The sequence below is a fragment of the Cupressus sempervirens genome, chromosome 9, assembly GCF_028749045.1.
Source record: "Cupressus sempervirens isolate cs-2001-9-10 chromosome 9, ASM2874904v1, whole genome shotgun sequence".
In the NCBI taxonomy this organism is placed as follows: Eukaryota; Viridiplantae; Streptophyta; class Pinopsida; order Cupressales; family Cupressaceae; genus Cupressus; species Cupressus sempervirens.
In genome coordinates, this window is record NC_143126.1 from 266,367,660 (window position 1) to 266,388,328 (window position 20,669).

General features: G+C 36.0%; 1 protein-coding gene across 2 annotated transcripts in view; it reads left to right on the forward strand.

The window, feature by feature from the left end:
- LOC149538479 (mitogen-activated protein kinase kinase 1-like) overlaps nt 1-20,669 on the forward strand; it is a 121,758-nt gene that overhangs the window by 50,289 nt on the left and 50,800 nt on the right. Inside the window, exons 5-7 of one of the 2 annotated variants that reach the window (XM_089799810.1) lie at nt 17,324-17,548; nt 17,630-17,812; nt 18,012-18,235. In XM_089799810.1, the coding sequence (XP_089655936.1) occupies nt 17,324-17,548; nt 17,630-17,812; nt 18,012-18,235 (632 nt within the window). Of the gene's footprint in view, nt 1-17,323; nt 17,549-17,629; nt 17,813-18,011; nt 18,240-20,669 lie in introns of those variants that run through there. The other variant, XM_089799811.1, reaches the window with a different exon arrangement.

A 20,669-nucleotide genomic window follows, 5' to 3' on the forward strand; every position in this document is an offset into this window, starting at 1 on the left:
AACACTGCAAGTTTCTGAAACTCTGAAATGTATGTTTCCAATGATCCCCCCATTGTTTAAGCTGAGCTAACTCCTTGAAATGGAGTTCTGGATCCTTCCTATGAAAACGTTCAATCAGTCTCTCTGTAAACTCCACATATGAGGTAATGTGTGCATGACCCATAGTGACCATACCATGATGCCACCACTCGTGTGCTAATCCATCCAGATGAATTGCTGCATACTTAATAGCTTCTTCCTCAGGCATAGGGTTCAATTGAAAGTATGGTTCAAGCTTTTGAACCCAAGCTCTTGCTGTGGACTTCCCCGAGCCATCATAATATGGTAATTGAAGTTTCCCTACTTTCTTTCGTAGCTCATAGCTCTGGTTCCTGTCATGTCTGCGTGGCATATTTTTCATCCGCACATCCATATACTCCCTAAAGGTAATTGCAGCAGTAAAATTTGAACCTCCAGCTTCCCAATCTCTTCTCAATTGGTCCTGTATATCAGCGATTTGGGGCTTTGGTACGGGCTGCTCTGGGGCTCTAGGAGGAAATGTAGGAATCATGGGCCTTGAACTCACTGTCCTAGCTTGCTGGGGTGCATGATCGAAATTGTTCCCAACTTGTTCACCTCCATTATGTGTCCCATCCTGATTATTCCCATTCTGATTGTTACCATTTTGATTATTACCATTCTGATTATTTCCTCCACCCACGTTAGCATTCAACCCCATTTGACGAGCCATCATCTGCATCATAAGCTCCAATCTCTGATTTTGTTCTTGTGCCCTTTGTTCTGCTAGTCGCTGTCCCTGTGCCAAGGTCTCTAATAACTGTAAGAATCTTTCCTCTCCAGGATCCCGAACATTCCTGTCTCCTATATTGCCAATAACCTGTTCACCTGTATCAATATGATCCTCTAGATTTCCCTGTTCCTCTTGTCCTATGTTTAGACGAGCCCTGATTCTTCTTAAATTATAGTGATGAGTTAAAGGTTGAACACTCCAATCTGTCATATCACCACCTGTTCATTGTGTTTGTACCCACTAGGATGGCAAGATAAACAAGCTCTGATACCACTATGACAACCTGCCTTGTTCTGTTATTTTAATGTCTATTTCTTCCTGTAATTTTGTCAAACAATTGTCTTCAACTAAATTTCTTATAGTTTTCAGCTTGATGTTGATCAATGGTTTCTCAAGATTGTTTGTGTTTCATATGAGATGCAAATAGGAGGCAACATAGAAACATATGTAGCTAATAACAATGACCATTCATTTATTTCTTGTTTCAGATTATCAGGAAATTACAACTACCATAACAATCATATCTTCTCATTAAACTCAACGCATTATATCAACTATAAAGTTCAATGATGGTCCATACCCATTGCAGTTACAACAGTGTTAATAGTTTTGAAACTGCTACAGTGATCCGGACTGCTACAGTAACTTGCTACTACAGTACCATGCTACAGTGATTCGGATTGCTACAGTAACTCGCTGCTATAGTGATTCAGATTGCTACAGTAACTCGCTGCTACAGTGATTCCGATTGCTATAGTAACTCGCTGCTACAGTGAGTCGAACTGCTATAGTAACTCGTTGCTACAGTGATTCGGACTGCTGCAGTAACTCTCTGGTACAGTATTGCGTGACAGGAACTTGCTGTTACCATGTTGAATCTCAAGACCATATCTTTCAATGGCGTCAAGATTTCCAGCTTGAAGGGATTTCATCCTTCAAACTAGTGAGATATAATCTCCAGAATATTATCCAATTTCTTTTGATATTTCCAAGTATGTTAAAAAGAAGCTCTTCCATTTCTTTTATAGTGTTCTCACAAGAGCTCAATCTTTCATTTTCTCAATGTGGGATAAAACATAACTCCCTTTATGTAACTTATGTCTCCAATGTGTTATAAAATAAAGGGGACTCTTTTAATTTAAATATTTCTCACAAATTATAGTCTATGCATTAATAAAGTTAAATATTTAAATTTAACTTTATAAAATAGCTTTATCAATGCATAACAAATCTTATCAATGATAAACAAGTCTTCTTGTTGATTTTAAACAATTACCATCGACATACCATTGCCACTGGATGTCCGACCATATCCAAGATGACTTACTATAAATAGTAAGTATGCCCAAAGTTGCCTCAAAACCCCTCAGGAAGACCTGCAACTGAAACTATCTAGGCCAAATGGCCTCTAAGTCCCTTTAATGTCCCGGTTAGCCTATGGGACTGTGGGGAAATAGGCTAATGACAACATCATGCTATGAATGCTAAAAAGGGGACATTACAAAAGACCTTAGGGAAAAACAATATCATCAGGGTTTTTTCCCACCCCATCTTTGATCTTACAATTGTGACCTAACAATCACCCACACAATGTCCTCATGGAGGTGGTCCGATCCTTCCCAAGGGCATGTGAACATGGTTTTAATTTTCTTGCCATGGGAGACTTGGTGTAGAACCCACAACCACCTTAGGTAGCCAACCTATAGACATCTTCACTTATCATGGTGACCTTTTTAGCTAGACATTTCCCTATTGGTTCTGGTAGTACCACCTTGCTTAAATTTTAAAGGTACAAGCACAATTTTCTGTGTAAGCAATGTCACCACTAGACTCATTAGGAGTCATAAAGAGCTCTTAATTCACATATCCTATCCTGATGGACTCGTTTGTATGAAATCATGTTTTCTCAACATCTTGGTCATTACATATTATCCTGCCCACTAGGCTGACTAATTTTGTTTATATGATTCAAGTGGACAAGAAATCAGTTGGTATTTTGCTGTCCTGCAGGCATGCAGACCCAAGATTTCACCCAAATAGGTAAGTCCTAAGGATAGAAGTATAATATGACTCATAGATTATGTTCAGTGATCACTATTATAAAAATATGACCAGATTTATATGAAATTGATGATGTGCAAGCCCAGCCTCAAGAGAGGTTAGACTATCATGCCATAGTTTTATGGTTCATTTAGGATCTTCTTGTAAGCAAATTATGCAATTCATCCAACAACTCATCAATCTTTAGAATGGGATATCTATTTTTAATTGTTTTTTGTTCAACACACGGTAGTCCACACACATGCGCATCGTCCTGTCCTCTTTTTTGATCACTACCATTGATGACACGAAGGGGCTAGAACTGGGACAGATCCATCCTTTCTGCAACAGTTCCTGAATAGTTTTTTTGATCTCATCTTTGAATTTCTTGGGATGGCGGTAGGGTGTGGTTATGATCAGCTTGGCTCCAGTTTTTAACTCGATAGTATGTTCAAACCCTAGATGAGGCGGTATGCGAGGAGGAATGTCAATAAAAACTTTATCATGTTTACTCAAAATATTCTAGAGATCATCATCCTAGGGAGGTGTTCATTGCCTTTTATAGGTTTCGCCGAAACAAAACAATGTGCAGCCCACACAACGTCATCACGCCGAAAAATTGTCTCCATATGATGTGCAGAAACTTCCTTCGGACCTTCATTTGTCATTCCACGGAGAACAACCTTCTTTTCATCAACAACAAAAGTGAAGTCCATCCGTTTGAAACTCTGAGTGTATTCATCAAGTGTTTCCATCCACTGTATGCCTAGCATAACCTCCATAGCATCAAGATCCACTATGAAGAAATCCTCAGTCACTGTGTGATTCGCCATTAAGATACTTAGCTGAGGAACAAGGTGTGTGCAGGGTAGGAGAGTCCCTCTGGCAACCTTGACCTGAAATACTACGTGTGTCTCTGTAGGTAGACCTCTTCGTTTCACTAGAGAAGGGTTTATGAAGTTCAGAGTGGCTCTGCTATCCAGCATTACCATAACCCTTTGTCCTTGAAGGGTTCCCTGCACACGAAAAACCGTGCACCTTGGGCTACCGCCTAGGGCGATAGTTCCTCTGCGCCGTACCAAAGCTGCAATTCTTTCCATACAGTTCAAACTAATCTGGTTGGTTTCATTATGATGTTGGTTTTCTTCGGAGGGTATTTCTTCCTATCTGTCCTCATCATCGGACACGACCTCAATGTAATGGATCTTTCCTTTTTCGAGGCATCTGTGGCCAGGCTCCCAGGTGACCTTGCAGTTGAAGCAAAGTTTCTTTCTTCGGAGCTCCTGTCTGGTGGCTTCGTTCAATGATGGCTTCTTGGGTGGAGGTTTATTATCTTTGCCCCTTAGAAATACTAGTGGTTTGGAATGGGAATAACTTCGCGAGGATGATGCGGATGATGCTTCCATACTCCGTGCCTTCTTAATGGCCTCCGACAGGGTGGCAGGATTGAACCCTTTTACGCAACCTTTTAGTGGTTCTGTCAGTTCGTCCATGAAGAGCACTATTTGTCTTCTTTCAGAAATGTCCATGACCAAGATAGAGAGTTTCTGAAATTCCTCAATTGTTACATCCCAAATTTTTGCCCAAAAACTTTAAGTTGTTATATCATGTTAGTTCCAGTCGTTATTTAGTTTTCAAGTTCATGTGAAATTGAATCATTTAATTTTAGCCATTGCATCAATTTGATCGTGTTCATGTGAAATTGAATTAGTTAATTATAGCCGTTGTATTGATTTGATTATTAAATGAAACTAGTCAGTTAAATCTATATGTTGTGTTCATGTGAAATGGAATTAGTTAATTTTAACCGTTATGTAATGAGATTTCCTAATGATCATTTGATGATTTTGCTTAACAAATTATGAATCTTGAATTGATATTTTGGCAAGAATATTTTTTGAAAATGTTTACAAGATAAAGATTGGAGAAAGAGGGGAAGCATTACGAAATGAGGTCATCCGGAAATGGGATAATCATATGATCTAGTTATCAGGAATATCAGGTGTGATCTAAAAAGTCGCCATGGCAAGATTGTTAGGGCTTAACAATAAATTCTAAGTGGAAAATTGCATGAGCTAAAAAAAAAAAAAAAAATAATTATTAAAATAAAAACAAAATTCTTACCTAAATTGTTTTTTATTAAATAATAATATCATTTAATATTATATCGCTCTCTTGATTAAAATCACAAATAAATATTTGCAAAGTGGCACTATTATATTAGGATTTATAATACAATAATGTCACCTTGTAAATACTTAATTATAATCTAACCAAGACAATTGTATAACATTAAATAATATTAATAAAACTTTTCATTTTCACCTTTGTTCCAATGTTTCATCTTTCCAATCGATGGAATTCAAAACGCATATGAGTCTTGTAATGGCAGGAAGCCGTAAAGCGATTTCAATATCTTTAAATATGATTGTCTTGTCGTTTTCGGGACACACCAAAAGATATCTGTCTATTCTTTACTCTGCCATAGTCTTAGAACTCTTACGACTCTGCAACCCAAATTCATACATCAGAGGAAGTTTATCCGCCTTGTTACTTGAGCAATACTTCTCTGTCTCACGAATTACTATTCCCGTGAAAGCAACAAGCGACGTTAGCCAGTATTAATAACCTATCCACAGGACAGAAAGTCACGTAAGGAGATATTGTTTCCTTTCAATAATTTTGCTTATTTTCTTTCCATCTTGTGAACTTGTAAGTAGAGTCGTATTTCCTTAAACTTATCAATGAAATACTATTCGTTTCGAAGCAAGTAATCATATCGAAGAATTCTGTAAGCATTGAGCCACGTAAGAAAACATTTATACATTTTCCTTATATTATTAAGCTGAGTCGGAAGTTAATCAATATGTTCTCCAATCATTAACAAAACGAGTTGAAATATGTATACACTTGTATCTGTACTTATGTCTAATTCATAAGAAATAGCTGACTTTGAATGATGTATTGGTTTAATATAAACTTATCAGGATTAACTAATTGCCATAATGTAGAATCTCTTGAAAATAAGATTATTCCATCACCATATATACACATTAAAAACTCTGTAGATTTTTCGTGAAAAGTATTCTTCTGATTTAAAGATTAATGATCCAAATCTGAGATAAGTTCAAATCCCAAATATAGAAGAAACCCATAGGCTGCAAAACTAGAATATTGTGAGTACATGCATGTTGAAATTAATGGTTCAGGCACTAAAGATACACTGGCTTGATGGCTTGTTAATGGTGAGGAGGTGTAGATGAATCTGTTAAAGAAAACAAGAATAAAAAGAATCAGTAACCAAGCAATTTCAAATAATCTAATAACTTTAGCTCATGCAAAATCCACTTTCGAAGTTAGTTGTCAAGCTTGAGTGGTGGAGATCGGGTTAAAAACCCACATCATGAAATCCTTGGCCAGGGTGATAAAAAGACATACTTGCCACAACAAATTGATCGTGTTGTTGTCCTGATGCTTCAGTTATTCTTCTGAATAGCTGTTGGGACCTCAACCCACCTAAATACTCCGATGGGTAGATCAATGAACATGCCGTGCTCGACTTCGGGGTAGGGAGGGCCGTTCTATTAACTTAGAACTTGTAGGGATAAGTAAAAAGGTCCGCGGTTGGGAGGTTAAGCTTATGATAATGCTTCTCCTCTCACCAAAGTCAGAGCTTGAACAACCAATCAGAAAGATTTTCAACTAAAAAGTAAGTTTCTTCTCACTTGAAAGTATAGTAATTTTCATTTCAAAATTATAAGTTTATTTTACTTAAAGGGAAAAATATTATCCGAAAATCTAGTTAGATGTTTATTTTCATTTTTAGTTATTTATAATTAATTTAGATTTATTTTCAGTTAATTATATTAATTAAATTGACATTGTTAAACTTGTTAGAATAAAAGAGCAATGTAGATTTAACTTTTAGATTTTCAAATAGTTTTTCTTGATTTCCATGTCTTGAGAATAGGGAGTTTAAATTTGATAGATAATTGATGACATTAGTTAGTGGAAAAACCTGTTGTTACATATGGTATCAAAGCGCTGGGTTCAACACTAAACCTAGGGCACATCACCTTCCTAAAATTTACTAAAAATTGAAAAATATATAATACATGATGCTAATACGAAGAACACCTCGCAAGAAAACATGTCATCCTATTTTTCCTTACCTTATCAAGAATATGACTAAGTACGATTATTCATGCTGGTCCGAGCCTCAAGATGATGAAACATTGAGTCAAGCCATTCAATGTATGAAGAAGGAAAGAATTTGCTGGACCCCTGCCAAGAAGGTAGCATACAAGAATAAACTAATTTTGGAGTAGAACGCTTAGCATAACAATTCCCTCCTCCATTTTCATAGATCGTGGATGGTACGAGACATGTACCAGGAAGAACCAGAAGCTGAAAAGCAGAAAAAATAAATTTTAAAAAAATAAAATAAAAATAATAATAATATATATATATATATATATATTCTATGGATGTAAAACTACCTCAATAGAGGAATTTTGTAAATAATTTTTTTTTTTTTGCTTTGATGAGCAATGGAAATGAAAATTTTGCTTTGTTGAGCAATGAATCTAGTTTGTAAAAAAAATTGCTTTGTTGAGCAATGGAAATGAAAATTTTGCTTTGTCGAGCAATGAATCTATCCTTGTAATAAAAGATTGCTTTGTTGAGCAATGAGCAATGGATATAATCTTGTGAATCAAAATTTTCTTAGTTGTAAATCTTGTTATTGGCAAATAATGAGAAATTTTAGAAGTGAAAATTTTTCTTTGAGCAATGAAGAACTAAAACTATAAATTTTAATTGTGTAAATTAGCAGGTGAAAAACCTGAAATACAACATGAGTAACAATGAGAATGCAGAAAATCGAGAGATAGTGCGTGAGAATCATCAATCTTCTAACAAATTACTACTTCAAATTCTACAAGAAACACAACTAAAACTGGAAACTATGGAGAAAAGAATGAGTGAGATGGTAGCGCAAATGGAGCAACATCGTGAGGAAATGTAAGACATACCCAGAGTCGAGACAGAAGTCTCAAGTCATAATAAAACTCCCTCCCCAATACAAGATGATAAACAAAAGAAAAAGGAAATCGTGGCTGACTTAGCAACAGATATTAAGAAAATTAAACCCCCCAAGTTCTCTGGTACTGAGTCAGGAGAAGAAGCTGAGGCATGGCTGATAGAGATGGAACAATACTTCGAGATCCAAAACTTTTGAGAAACCTCAAATGCAGTTTGTGTATATATCAATTCATTGGAGAAGCAACAACTTGGTGGGGAAACACCAAGGTGGAACTAAATATTAAATCCACTGACATTACATGGGAAAAATTTGTAGACATATTTAGAACATGATTGCTGCCTCAAACTTTCTTTGATCAGAAACTCATGGAATTTCAGAATTTGAAACAAGGGGATTTGTCAGTTCATAGATACTGGGAGAAATATACCAGGCTACTTAAATACGTACCACCCTCTCAACAAGATATCAACCTAAAAGTAAGAAAGTTTATTATGGTATTGAATAACAGGATAGGGGGAGCCGTAGATGTCCTTGCATTGCGAACCATGGAAGAAGCCTTGGAAAAAGCTGTTCGACAAGAGCATAAGATTAAAAAGGATGATTCTATTCGAGACAGTAAGAGAAAGACCAATTGGAATTACGAGGGTACTGAATCTGGACCACCAAGAAAACAATTTAGGGATTTTAAGAACAATAAATCTGAAAACAAAAGCAGCGGAAACAAAAACATTCAAGGAAATTTTCATGTGGTCAAAAGTGGCAAAAATAATGAAGGAAGAGGACCACCGGGGGGTTGTTATATTTGCAAAGGGAACCACTATAGAAGACAGTGGCCTAATCTCAATTAGTCACAACGCACACCTCTGCCACAACAACAGTAAGTATTTGAGCAAAGAATACACGCAACCTTGGATAACAGACAGGCAGAGCAACAGTTAGGTCCCATTGAGACATCGGGTAAGATTTATGGAAACCCTGTAACTATACTCATTGATACCGAAGCAACTGAATGTTTTATATCACCTAGATTGTTAAGTAGATTTCCAAAAAGAACTGGTTTTATGGCAAACCCATGGATGGTTGAATATGCAAACCAGTCAAGGGCCAAGGTAGAGGAATGCCTGTTTGAAGCTCAGGTTGATTTTCCAAACTTCTCCACAGAATTGAATTTATATGTAGCTCCATTGGGGTCCTATGATATTATCATTGGAATAAATTAGCTTAGTGAACATAAGGCTAAAGTAGATTGCCTTGCCAAAACCATCAATTGTGTGGATGACAGAGGTAGACCCACAAGTATATCAGGGATCAAACATTAAATTAGAGCCCAACAGATTTCAGCAATGCAACTTAAGAGATACGGAAGGAAAGGCTGTGAAATATTTGCACTAAAAGTTGAGGATACAAGAGAAAGCACTTACGGGGATGATTATATCTATGAAGATGGAGAAATCAAGCAAAAATTAAAAGAATCATTCGAAGAAAAATATCCTTACTTGAAGAACTATCAAGATGTATTTCTTGAGGAACTTCCTGGTTTACCCCCTTCTCGGAAATTTGATTTTCCTATAGACTTAATACCGAGAGTAGAACTTGTATCCAGAGCCCCTTATAGGATGACCACCACAGAGTTAATGGAATTGTAGATTCAATTGCAGGATATGTTGGATAAGAAGATGATTTGACCTAGCGTCTCACCATGGGGAGCCCCTGTGTTATTTGTAAGAAAGAAGGATGGAACCATGAGATTGTGCATAGACTACAAAATGCTTAAAAAATTCACTATCAAAAATCGATACCCATTACCTAGGATAGATGATCTCTTTGATCAAATGAAGGGTGCGACTGTGTTTTCAAAAATTGACTTAAGATCAGGTTATCATCAACTGCAAATTAAGGAAGAAGATATACACAAAACCGCTTTTAGAACTAGGTATGGACATTATGAGTTCACAGTGTTACCATTTGGGTTAACTAATGCCCCAACAACCTTCATGAACCTAATGAATAGTATATTTCATGATTGTTTGGACAAATTTGTGTTGGTATTTATAGATGATATTCTTATATACTCTAAAAATGAAGAAGAACATCAAAGAGATTTAGAGATAGTATTACAAAGACTTAGAGAACATAAGTTATATGGAAAATTATCAAAGTGTGCCTTTTACCAGAAAGAAATACAGTATTTAGGGCATATAATTTCAGCGCAAGGCATAACAGTAGATTCATCTAAGATTAAAGCAATTGAGGACTGGCCCATACCTAGAAATGTATCTGAAGTCAAGAGTTTCATGGGGTTAGCTGGATTTTACAGGGAATTTGTCAGGAACTTCTCAAAAATAGCCTATCCCATCACATCACTTTAGAGAAAGGGGAAGAAATTTGTTTGGACAGAAAAATGTCAATCAACTTTTGAGTTTCTGAAAGAAAAATTGACTACTGCACCTATTTTAAGGGTACCTGATCCACAGAAAACATTTGTAGTAATCATTGATGCTTCAGGTGAAGGATTAGGGGGCGTGTTAATGCAAGAAGAACAAGTCATTGCCTATGAATCTAGGAAGTTGAAAAATTATGAGCAAAATTATGCATCTCATGACTTGGAATTAGCAGCCATAGTAGATGCTTTACAAATGTGGAGACATTACCTAATTGGAAAACCCTTTGAGCTCCAATCCGATCATCAAAGCTTAAAATATATTTTCACTCAACAAAATTTGAATGCAAGGCAGAGGAGATGGTTAGAATTTTTGGCAGATTATGAGTTTGATATAAGCCACATTAAGGGAAAAGAGAATAGGTGGCTGATGCTTTAAGCCGAAGAAGACATATTTCAGCAATGACTAAAATAAAATTTCAATTGAGGGATCAAATCTTACAACATTTAGAGCATGACAAATTTTATGAAGAAATCAGCATGGCCCTTATTAGAGATCCGCAACACCCCAAATATTCAGATTTTAATTTAGAAGATGATGGACTGTTGAGAGATGGTTAGAATTTTTGGCAGATTATGAGTTTGATATAAGCCACATTAAGGGAAAAGAGAATAGGTGGCTGATGCTTTAAGCCGAAGAAGACATATTTCAGCAATGACTAAAATAAAATTTCAATTGAGGGATCAAATCTTACAACATTTAGAGCATGACAAATTTTATGAAGAAATCAGCATGGCCCTTATTAGAGATCCGCAACACCCCAAATATTCAGATTTTAATTTAGAAGATGATGGACTGTTGAGATATCACCACAGAATTTATGTACCAAATCATCCTGAGTTGCGAAGATTGATTTTAGGAGAGTATCATTCAGCTCCATATTCAGGACATCCGGGGGTAACAAAAATGTTATCTGACATAAAACCCTTATACTTTTGGAAGGGAATGAAAAGAGAGATAATTGAATTTGTAGCAAGTTGTTTAGAATGTCAGAGAGTAAAGGCGGAACATAGATACCCAGCAGGATTGTTGCACCCAAATGAGGTACTTGAATGGAAATGGCAAGTAATATCCAATCTACTTTGTACAGAGATTGCCTATGACTAGGAATCGACATAACACTATTTTGGTCGTGGTTGATAGATTAACTAAGGTTGCACATTTTATTCTAGGGAATTTATCCGATGGAGCACCTGAGATAGCCCATAAATTCATAAAAGAAATATTAAAATAACATAGGGTTCCAGAGAAAATCATTTCAGATTGGGACACAAGGATAACTTCTAGATTTTGGCAAACATTATTTTCAGCCATGGGTACTAAATTGAATATAAGTTCAACTTATCATCCTGAGACAGACGGTCAGACAGAACGAGTGAATTAGGCACTAGAGGACCTTCTAAGGGTTTATTGCATGGATTGACAATATCAATGGGGAACATACTTACCTTTGATTGAATTTGCATATAATAACTCATACCAATCTTCGATCAAAATGGCTCCCTTTGAAGCCTTGTATGGTCATAAATGCAGAACCCCAATAAGCTGGAATCGATTAGAGGACAGGGTCATTGTTGGGCCAGAAATGCTACAAGAGATGGAAGAACAAGTATTTTAGATCCCCCAGAGATTGAAAGAAGCAAACAATGGGCAGAAAAGTTATGTTGATGCAAAAAGGTTACCTAGAGAATTTTCAGTAGGGGACAAAGTGTTATTAAGAGTCAAGCCTCAGAAGAGTACAATTAAGTTTGGGAAGAATGCTAAGTTGGTCCCCAGATACGTAGGACCTTTTGAAGTTTTGGAGATTGTTAACCCAGTGGCCTACAAGATTGCTTTACCTCCTGCCCTTGCCAGGATGCATAATGCCTTCCATGTGTCTTATCTTAAGAAGTTTGTTAGTCACCATGAGCACATCATTGATTGGAAATTGTTGCAGGTATGAGAGCCAGGGGTGGTAGAGGTAAAACCACGTAGAATACTTGAGGTACGTAAGTTGCGCTTATGGAATCGAGAGGTAACACAGTGCAAGGTTCAGTGGGACCAGTATTCAGAAGATAATGCTACATGGGAAGATTATCATGATATTTTTCAGAAATACCCCTACCTATTTACAAAAACTGGAAACTGAATATTTCATTTCTTTATTTTAAAATTTTGATATTATTTCATCGTGGACGATGAAAAACCTAAGGGGGTGGGTATGTTAGATCCCAAATTTTTGCCCTAAAACTTTCAGCTGTTTATAGCCATTATGTAATGAGATTTCCTAACGATCATTTGATGATTTTGCTTAGGGGCCCGTTTGGTAGCTGGAATTAGAATGGAATCGGCATTCGGAATTCTAAAAAAATTCTAATCCATTGTTTGGGTCGGCACAATCGGAATTGGAATTGGGGAGAAGTGGAATCTTGTATCCCCATTTGACCCCAAAAACAAGGATTCCAAATTCCTTCAAAATACTTGTTATTTGGAATTCCCGTTTTAATTCCCATTTTAAATCCCATTTTTTGAAAATGAGGATTTTAACTAAAGTAATATTTAATTGGGTTTGACTTCCGGATGCCCATTTGGGGCACTTTTTTTTGCACTAATTTTTGAAATTTATTTTTTTAAAATGGGGTGAAAATTTTCCGCTATTACTTGCTCATATATTTGCCACTGTTGAGTAATTTGTCAGGCTTTTTCCGCCTGATCCGCCTCAGTAGTTACTGCAAAAAGGTTTGGTGAAATAACTTTTTCACATACATTGTTTCTCAGTTAAATGAATTGTATGCAGGACAAAAACAATCTACTCTATTGATTTTTTTTTGGCGTAAAAGTGTTTCCAAGTAAGATTTCGTAAAATTTTAATATAAACATTTAGACTTTGCACCTGTGAGTTTGAATGTTGTGATGATCAAATTATTTATTGGATCTCTACAAATATATATTTTTTAATGGGATGTTTCTGACTCTTATTTCATCAATTCTTGTGATTCGGATTCATTCAACGAGACTTGAACAATATACATATTTCATATTAGTAATTATGTGAATTATAATCAATGGTATTTTTTTTATAGAGCAAGAGTCATAAAAGTTTTAGTATCCATTAGTACAATCTTGTCCTCATCCGTTATGATAATGTTTACTTCCAACATGACTTAATCTTTTTATACTTGTTAAAAATGTTTGGACTTCAACAAACCAAATAAGTATTGAATTTTTTTGCATGATGATAATGCCACAGCTGGATGATAATATTTTGCATGTTATTTTGGCTAGTATTCCAATTCCACAATGTGCAACCAAACAGAGGAAATCTGTATTCTCACAATGAATTCTTGGTCAACCAAACAGTCCCAAATTGGATTCCCTAATCATAATCTGGATTCCAAGTTCCAGAATCCCAAAGCCAACATTTCAAATGCCAATGCTTAATTTATATTCCAGCAACCAAACGGGCCCTAACAAATTATGAATCTTGAATTGATATTTTGGCAAGAATATTGTTGAAAATGTTTACAGGATAAAGACAAGAGAAAGAGGGGAAGCATTACGAAATGAGGTCATTCGGAAATGGGATAATCATATGATCTAGTTATCAGGAATATCAGGTGTGATCTAAAAAGTTGCCATGGCAAGATTGTTAGGGCTTGACAATAAATTTCTAAGTGGAAAATTGCATGAGCTAAAAATTAAAAAAAAACAATATAATTATTAAAATAAAAACAAAATTCTTACCTTTATTGTTTTTTATTAAATAATAATATCATTTAATATTATATCACTCTCTTGATTAAAATCACAAATAAATATTTGCAAAGTGGCACTATTATATTAGGATTTATAATACAATAATGTCACCTTGTAAATACTTAATTATAATCTAACCAAGACAATAGTATAACATTAAATAATATTAATAAAACTTTTCATCTTCACCTTTGTTCCAATGTTTCATCTTTCCAATCGATGAAATTCAGAACGCATGAGTCTTGTAATGGCAGGAAGCCGTAAAGCCATTTCAATATCTTTAAATATGATTGTCTTGTCGTTTTCGGGACACACCAAAAGATATCTGTCTATTCTTTACTCTGCCATAGTCTCAGAACTCTTAGGACTCTACAACCCAAATTCATACATCAGAGGAAGTTTATCCGCCTTGTTACCTGAGCAATACTTCTCTGTCTCACGAATTACTGTTCCCATGGAAGTAGCAAGCAGCGTTAGCTAGTATTAATAACCTATCCGCAGGACAGAAAGTCACGTAAGGAGATATTGTTTCCTTTCAATAAATTTGCTTAATTTCTTTCCATCTTGTGAACTTGTAAGTAGAGTCGTATTTCCTTAAACTTATCTATGAAATACTAGTCGTTTGGAAGCAAGTAATCATATCGAAGAATTCTGTGAGCTTTGAGCCACATAAGAAAACATTTATACATTTTCCTTATATTATTAAGCTGAGTTGGAAGTTAATCAATATGTTCTCCAATCATTAACAAAATGAGTTGAAATATATATACACTTGTACGTGTACTTGTATCATTAATTAAATTGACATTGTTAAACTTGTTAAAATTAAAGAGCAATCTAGATTTAACTTTAAGATTTTCAAACTGTTTTTCTTGATTTCCATGTCTTGAGAATAGGGAGTTTAAATCTGATAGATAATTGATGACATTAGTTAGTGGAAAAACCTGTTGTTACATCAATGTACTATTTCACCGATCCAGTTTGCCTCAGTTGTGCCAAATCTTTGAAATTGAGTTCCAGATATTTACCACCAAATCGATCTATCAATCTCTCAGTGAATTCCGCATAAGTATTTATTTGATCATGACCAAGTGTGATGGTGCCATGATGCCACCATTCATGTGCAACTCCTTCCAAGTGTAGTACCGCGAATTTAATTGCTTCTACTTTTGGCATAGGATTTAGCTGGAAGTAAGTATCGGCCTTCATTACCCACACTTGCGCAGATATGGAGCCAGATCCATCAAATGGAGATAGATTTACTTTACTCAACTTTCTTCTGAGATCATCGTTAAAATATCCTCAGTTTCTGCCTCCTGAATATCTCATTCTCAGATCTGCGTAATCTTTATAGGATATATCTTCCTCAAAATTCACATTCTTCTAGTCTTCTCTCAGTTGTTCTTGCATCTCTTCAAAGGTTGGTTGTTTCCTTCTGTGTGGTGCCTCCGTCCGTAGGGGAAAAGACAACATGGAAGGTCGAGAATGTGCTGGATGAGGGTTTGTTTTACTCAACACCGAATCTGCGCTGTGACTATTTTGTTCTCCAAATATTTTATTGTTTGCCAACTTCTTGAGAGTCTCTTCCATGAGTTGCTGAGTATCATTGATCTGTGCTTGATTCCTTGCAAGTTCTTTCAGTATTGCCACGAGTATGGCAGCTGTGGGTTCCGATTCGGCAACCATTCTATCAACGGAATATATTCTTGTTCTTTTCCGGCTATAAACTCTCATTCATTGTCCATAGGCTGGCAGGATCGAAGCTCTGATACCACTGTAGTGTTCCGACCCACACAACAACTCTTAACAATCTTTCTCTACGATTCTGGAGGGTAGTACGGTAAGATTGGAGTTGATGTACAGATGTCAACTGGAGGCCGTATGGTGTCTGTGTGACTGTACAGAATGATGGAGTGGAGATGGCAGCCGGCCGTACACCAAGGATGGGAAGGTCATATGACATGTAGTCACTTGTGCGGTGGATAGTGGAGTCCGTACGGTGGAAAGGCCGTAGGTGGGGAAGGGCACAATGGCAGTATGGAGGAGGGAGAAGTAGCAAAATGGCCGTACGGTGGATGCAAATAGGGCCGTATGGTGGATTCTCGAGAGTCGTACGATGTATGGTATTGGTGTCTATGTCCAATGATGTTGTGCGGATGAAGTCAGGTGTTGAATGGTGATCAAATCACTTAATACAACCAAGAAAACTCAAACAAGAAAAGGAGAGTGAACACATAAAACATTCAATTAATATTAGCAATATGATGGTGATCCGATTTGCCAAATCTGAGTGAAGAATTACAAGCGACGGAATAGGGTGAGGGTTGAATCCCACCAAAACTAGAATAGCTAAGTAAGGAAGATCTTTCACTTGCGAAATGGCGGACAACAAAGAATCCCAACTGGAATTCGCAGTACAAAGAAATAATCCAAAAAAGCATACCCTATGACTACCTACAAGCCGTGCTTAAATACCCATCGGAAAAACTTTCCGAGGGTGTACAAAGGTAGCCAACGACGACACAAACTACAGAAACAAAAACAAAAATGGGTCCAAGATATATTAAATCAATCGACCCATTAAAAATAGTTTGATTAATGATTTATTTTATAAAGGGAACATTACATAGGATATGTTGCATTCATATTTTCTAGTTTCCATTCAGTTGAGATATTGTGGACGATACTTTCCTTCTTTCTGTTGATTGCAAATTACTCTAAAAAAATTCTGCGCCATATCCTTGTGAACTGTTGGGTGTATGACACAGTCTGGGCTGATGTTTGAGTGCAGTGTAACGTGTGTCATGATTTAGATCTTGAAGTCCCGTTCCCTATGTTTGGCTAGCATTATACTCCATTTTAGGCTGAAATTACTTCTTGTGGAATATCTTGGTTTGCACTTGTTCTCTGTCATTTGAAGCTTCGTTTCTTCAGACATCTGCAACTTCTTAGATCAAGCTGGCAGCAGTAGAAAAGGTCTCTGTATTCCTATGGTTAGTCGCAGGTTGGATTTTTATTTCAGAATGTTGCATATATTTGGATTTAATGCAAAATACTATATCACTTATACTGCTTTTAAATGAGCACTTTTGAAGCTTTCCTGTACTGCATCTAAAGTTTGGGGTATGTAGATATTATTTTTTGCTTTGTTTTGAGTACAGTCTCCACAAAAGCTCTAGATTTTATTGTTTTAATTATCCTTTGTAAGATCTTCTCTATCCATATATCTGTGGAAATGAGGTAATATTTGACTGTTTCTGTTAATGTTTGCAGGCCATTCAAATGAACATTCAAGAGACTGTACGTAAACAAATCGTACAAGAGTTAAAAATAAATCAGGCCTCACAATGCCAATATGTTGTAGTGTGTCATGATGCCTTCTACAACAATGGTTTCATCTCTATAGTCCTCGAGTATATGGATGCTGGCTCTCTTGCAGATGTCATTAAGCAAGTCAAAACTTTTGCGGAGCCTTATCTTGCAGTTATTTGCAAGCAGGTCAGTTTCTGATGTATTAGTTTCTTGCTTCCAATAGACATTTTTCGTCACCTCCTTTGATATGTATCAAAATTTGTACAGGTTCTCAAGGGCTTGATATACTTGCATCATGATCGACATATTATACACAGGGATATAAAACCATCAAACCTGCTGGTTAATCACAAAGGGGAAGTGAAGATAACAGACTTTGGTGTCAGTGCAACATTAGCAAATTCTATGGGCCAACGTGATACATTTGTTGGTACCTACAATTATATGTCGGTGTGTCCTTTAACCATCCTATATGGGCAGAGTTTTACATAAATTATTAATTCTACAAAAACAGATTTTCTTATTTTGAAATTTGAAGTTCTATAAATATGACATTTTAACTATAATTGATGACTTCCTGCATCATTTCATACTTTTCAAGATGCTAATAAAAATAACTGCAAATCAATGTTATTTTTAAACTCATCAGCCAGAACGGATTAGTGGAAGTACATATGGGTATAGCAGTGATATCTGGAGCTTGGGACTGGTTGTGTTGGAATGTGCTACTGGTCATTTCCCATACTTACCTCCTGGACAAGAGGAAGGGTGGCTCAACTTTTATGAGCTTCTGGAGACAATTGTTGAGCAGCCACCACCATGTGCTTCACCTAACCAGTTTTCACCAGAATTCTGCTCATTTATCTCTGCCTGGTAAGAGTTCATTTTATTTAACCATTCTATGTTTTTTTTGGGAAAAGGTTCAACTTTAGTAGTGTTTTGTGTGGGGTCCTTTATATGAGCAAGTTTGGACTTGGTAGACTATAACAGGAGATTTTTCCTCCTAATTTAAGGCTTCGTACAAATACTTCCTTTTCTGAACATCAGCCGTTCAAAGATGAGAAAATTCCTGATGATACTTATTGCTTGCTCACCTGCTATACTAGTTGGCTTTTTAGTACATATTCCCAAATCACCCAGTGGTAAAAAATTATTATGGAAGATGAATGTTTGAATGTGTAAATGTTTGTGGATATGGTACACTGGTATGGTGGAAATTCATTTTCAGGCTAGGTCTGGGTGCATCTGTACAAGAAAACAAAAATCATAAATATTCATATATTGGCAACTCAAAAATAGTGATTAAATTCAAAATGCTACATATTATGCATATGCTAAACAAAACTGTGATAAGTATCACAAATTTAATATTCAGTATCGATTTGTCAAACTTGAATGTTGTGATAGACATTCATTGTTGAATAAGAAAATAATATAGTCAGTAATTAGTGTCATATGGGTCACCATGAAGACCACCAACACCACCAATATCATAAACATTAGATGACGTAGGTAGATTAAAATTGACTCAATTACCACATTCAATGGTTGATGAGAAACAAGCACACAATAAATGATGAATGTTCCACTTTTCCTAGAGCACGTTGTTTTTGGTTGAATGTAAGAGGGGTTTCTATGCTGTTAGTACAGGCTTGTGGTGTGTTGCACACACAAATTGCAATCGATGCATTTTTTTTTTGGGTTTTGTTTACTCACAAAGGGAACTAATTTGATAATTAGAGTAACCAATATACTAAAACATACTATGCAAGTATACCAGAAAGAAAGTAACTATCTTAATAGCATGGTAGAGAAGTATGATTTTTATTTTCAATTATAATGTTTACAATCCAGACAATGCTATCTCCAGAGAGAACACAAGTACATATATAGTGCAAGGTGGTTGGTTAAACTTAAGAGTTTCAACTGTCAACAACTGTCCACAACTAGTTTGTAATGTCCCCATTTTAGCCAGCATCGAAGTTTGAAGGCTTAGCCTATTATTGTGATCCTTGTAGGCTAATTATTGTGGATAGAAGGTCTTCTGAGGCAGTGGCTTGGCTTGGGAGGGTCTTGTCTTCTCCACAGTTCAATAAGCTATAGGTTGGTCTTTGTTCGGCTCAAATGGGACTTTGTTTGGGCTTAGTTTTGTTTATTTACTATTTGTGGTAAGTTGGATGTTGATCGAGATGGACCTTTTCTATTTTTGGAAATTGCATTTGGTCATATAGAGAAATAATAGGCATGACTCTTATTTCAGACGACATATTTAAATGATGAGTATTTTGGGAGTTATTATATTTTTAGTGGCCAAATTATTATATAATAATAAAATGGCTTATTATAAAGTTATAATTTAACTTTATAATTTCACTGAAGTTGAAGGTTGAATTATCAGTGGAAAGTGCCATTTATTAATTAGTTAAGCCAAGTCAAGTGAGAGAATCTAATGGAAGCTTCTAATTAATGTTGTGTGGTAAAGCTTTTTGAGTGAAGTTACATTTTGACAACAAAAAGGAATCTGGAGGTTATAAATACAAGCCCATTTGTTGAGAAAAACATGCTTGAATATTTATTTTCTTTTGTTGCCTTTGTGGCTTTTCTGAATTTTGATTTTGTGTGCCCTTGCTGAAGTATAAAGGTTATTCTGAGAATTACTCTTGCAAGTTGTGCTGAAGTATACAATTTGCTATTCTCCTACTGTTCAACGGTGTCTAAGGAGAATTTGCTACTGTGATTTATCTTTTGATTATCTCTTGTGAGGGATTCTGAGTTGTGAGTTTCCATCCATTGCTGATGTATAATGGATTGGATCTGAGATTGTGACATCTCCTTACTATGTCATTTGTGGCTGGGAGAAGCGTTTGTTAGTTAAGAATTTTGGGCTCAATTCTAAAAAATCTGGGAGTAATGTTTATATATTACTAGCTTGTGTATACTGGTTAGAGCTTGTTGTGCATTCTTGAAGGCTGCCATATTCTCCTGTAGCAGCATCTGGTGTTATTTTTCATGCCTGCGATCACTTTTGACGGATCAACAAACACCAATTAGGGCTTGTGTTTATCTTCAGACATGCTGCAATTGTATTGGGAGAACTCACATTGACTTTTGTGACTTGCATTTCAAGTTGAGAGCTCATGTTTTGCTGAAGTGGGGCTGCGTTCAACATCTAGAGGTTTGCAATTTGATTTTGGAACTCCACTATCCTATGTGAGGCTCATGTAGTAGACACTGGAGGCTGTAATTTGGTTTAGAATTCAATTGGATGCTCTATAACAGGTTCTATGTTTTCAATTGATATAAATAA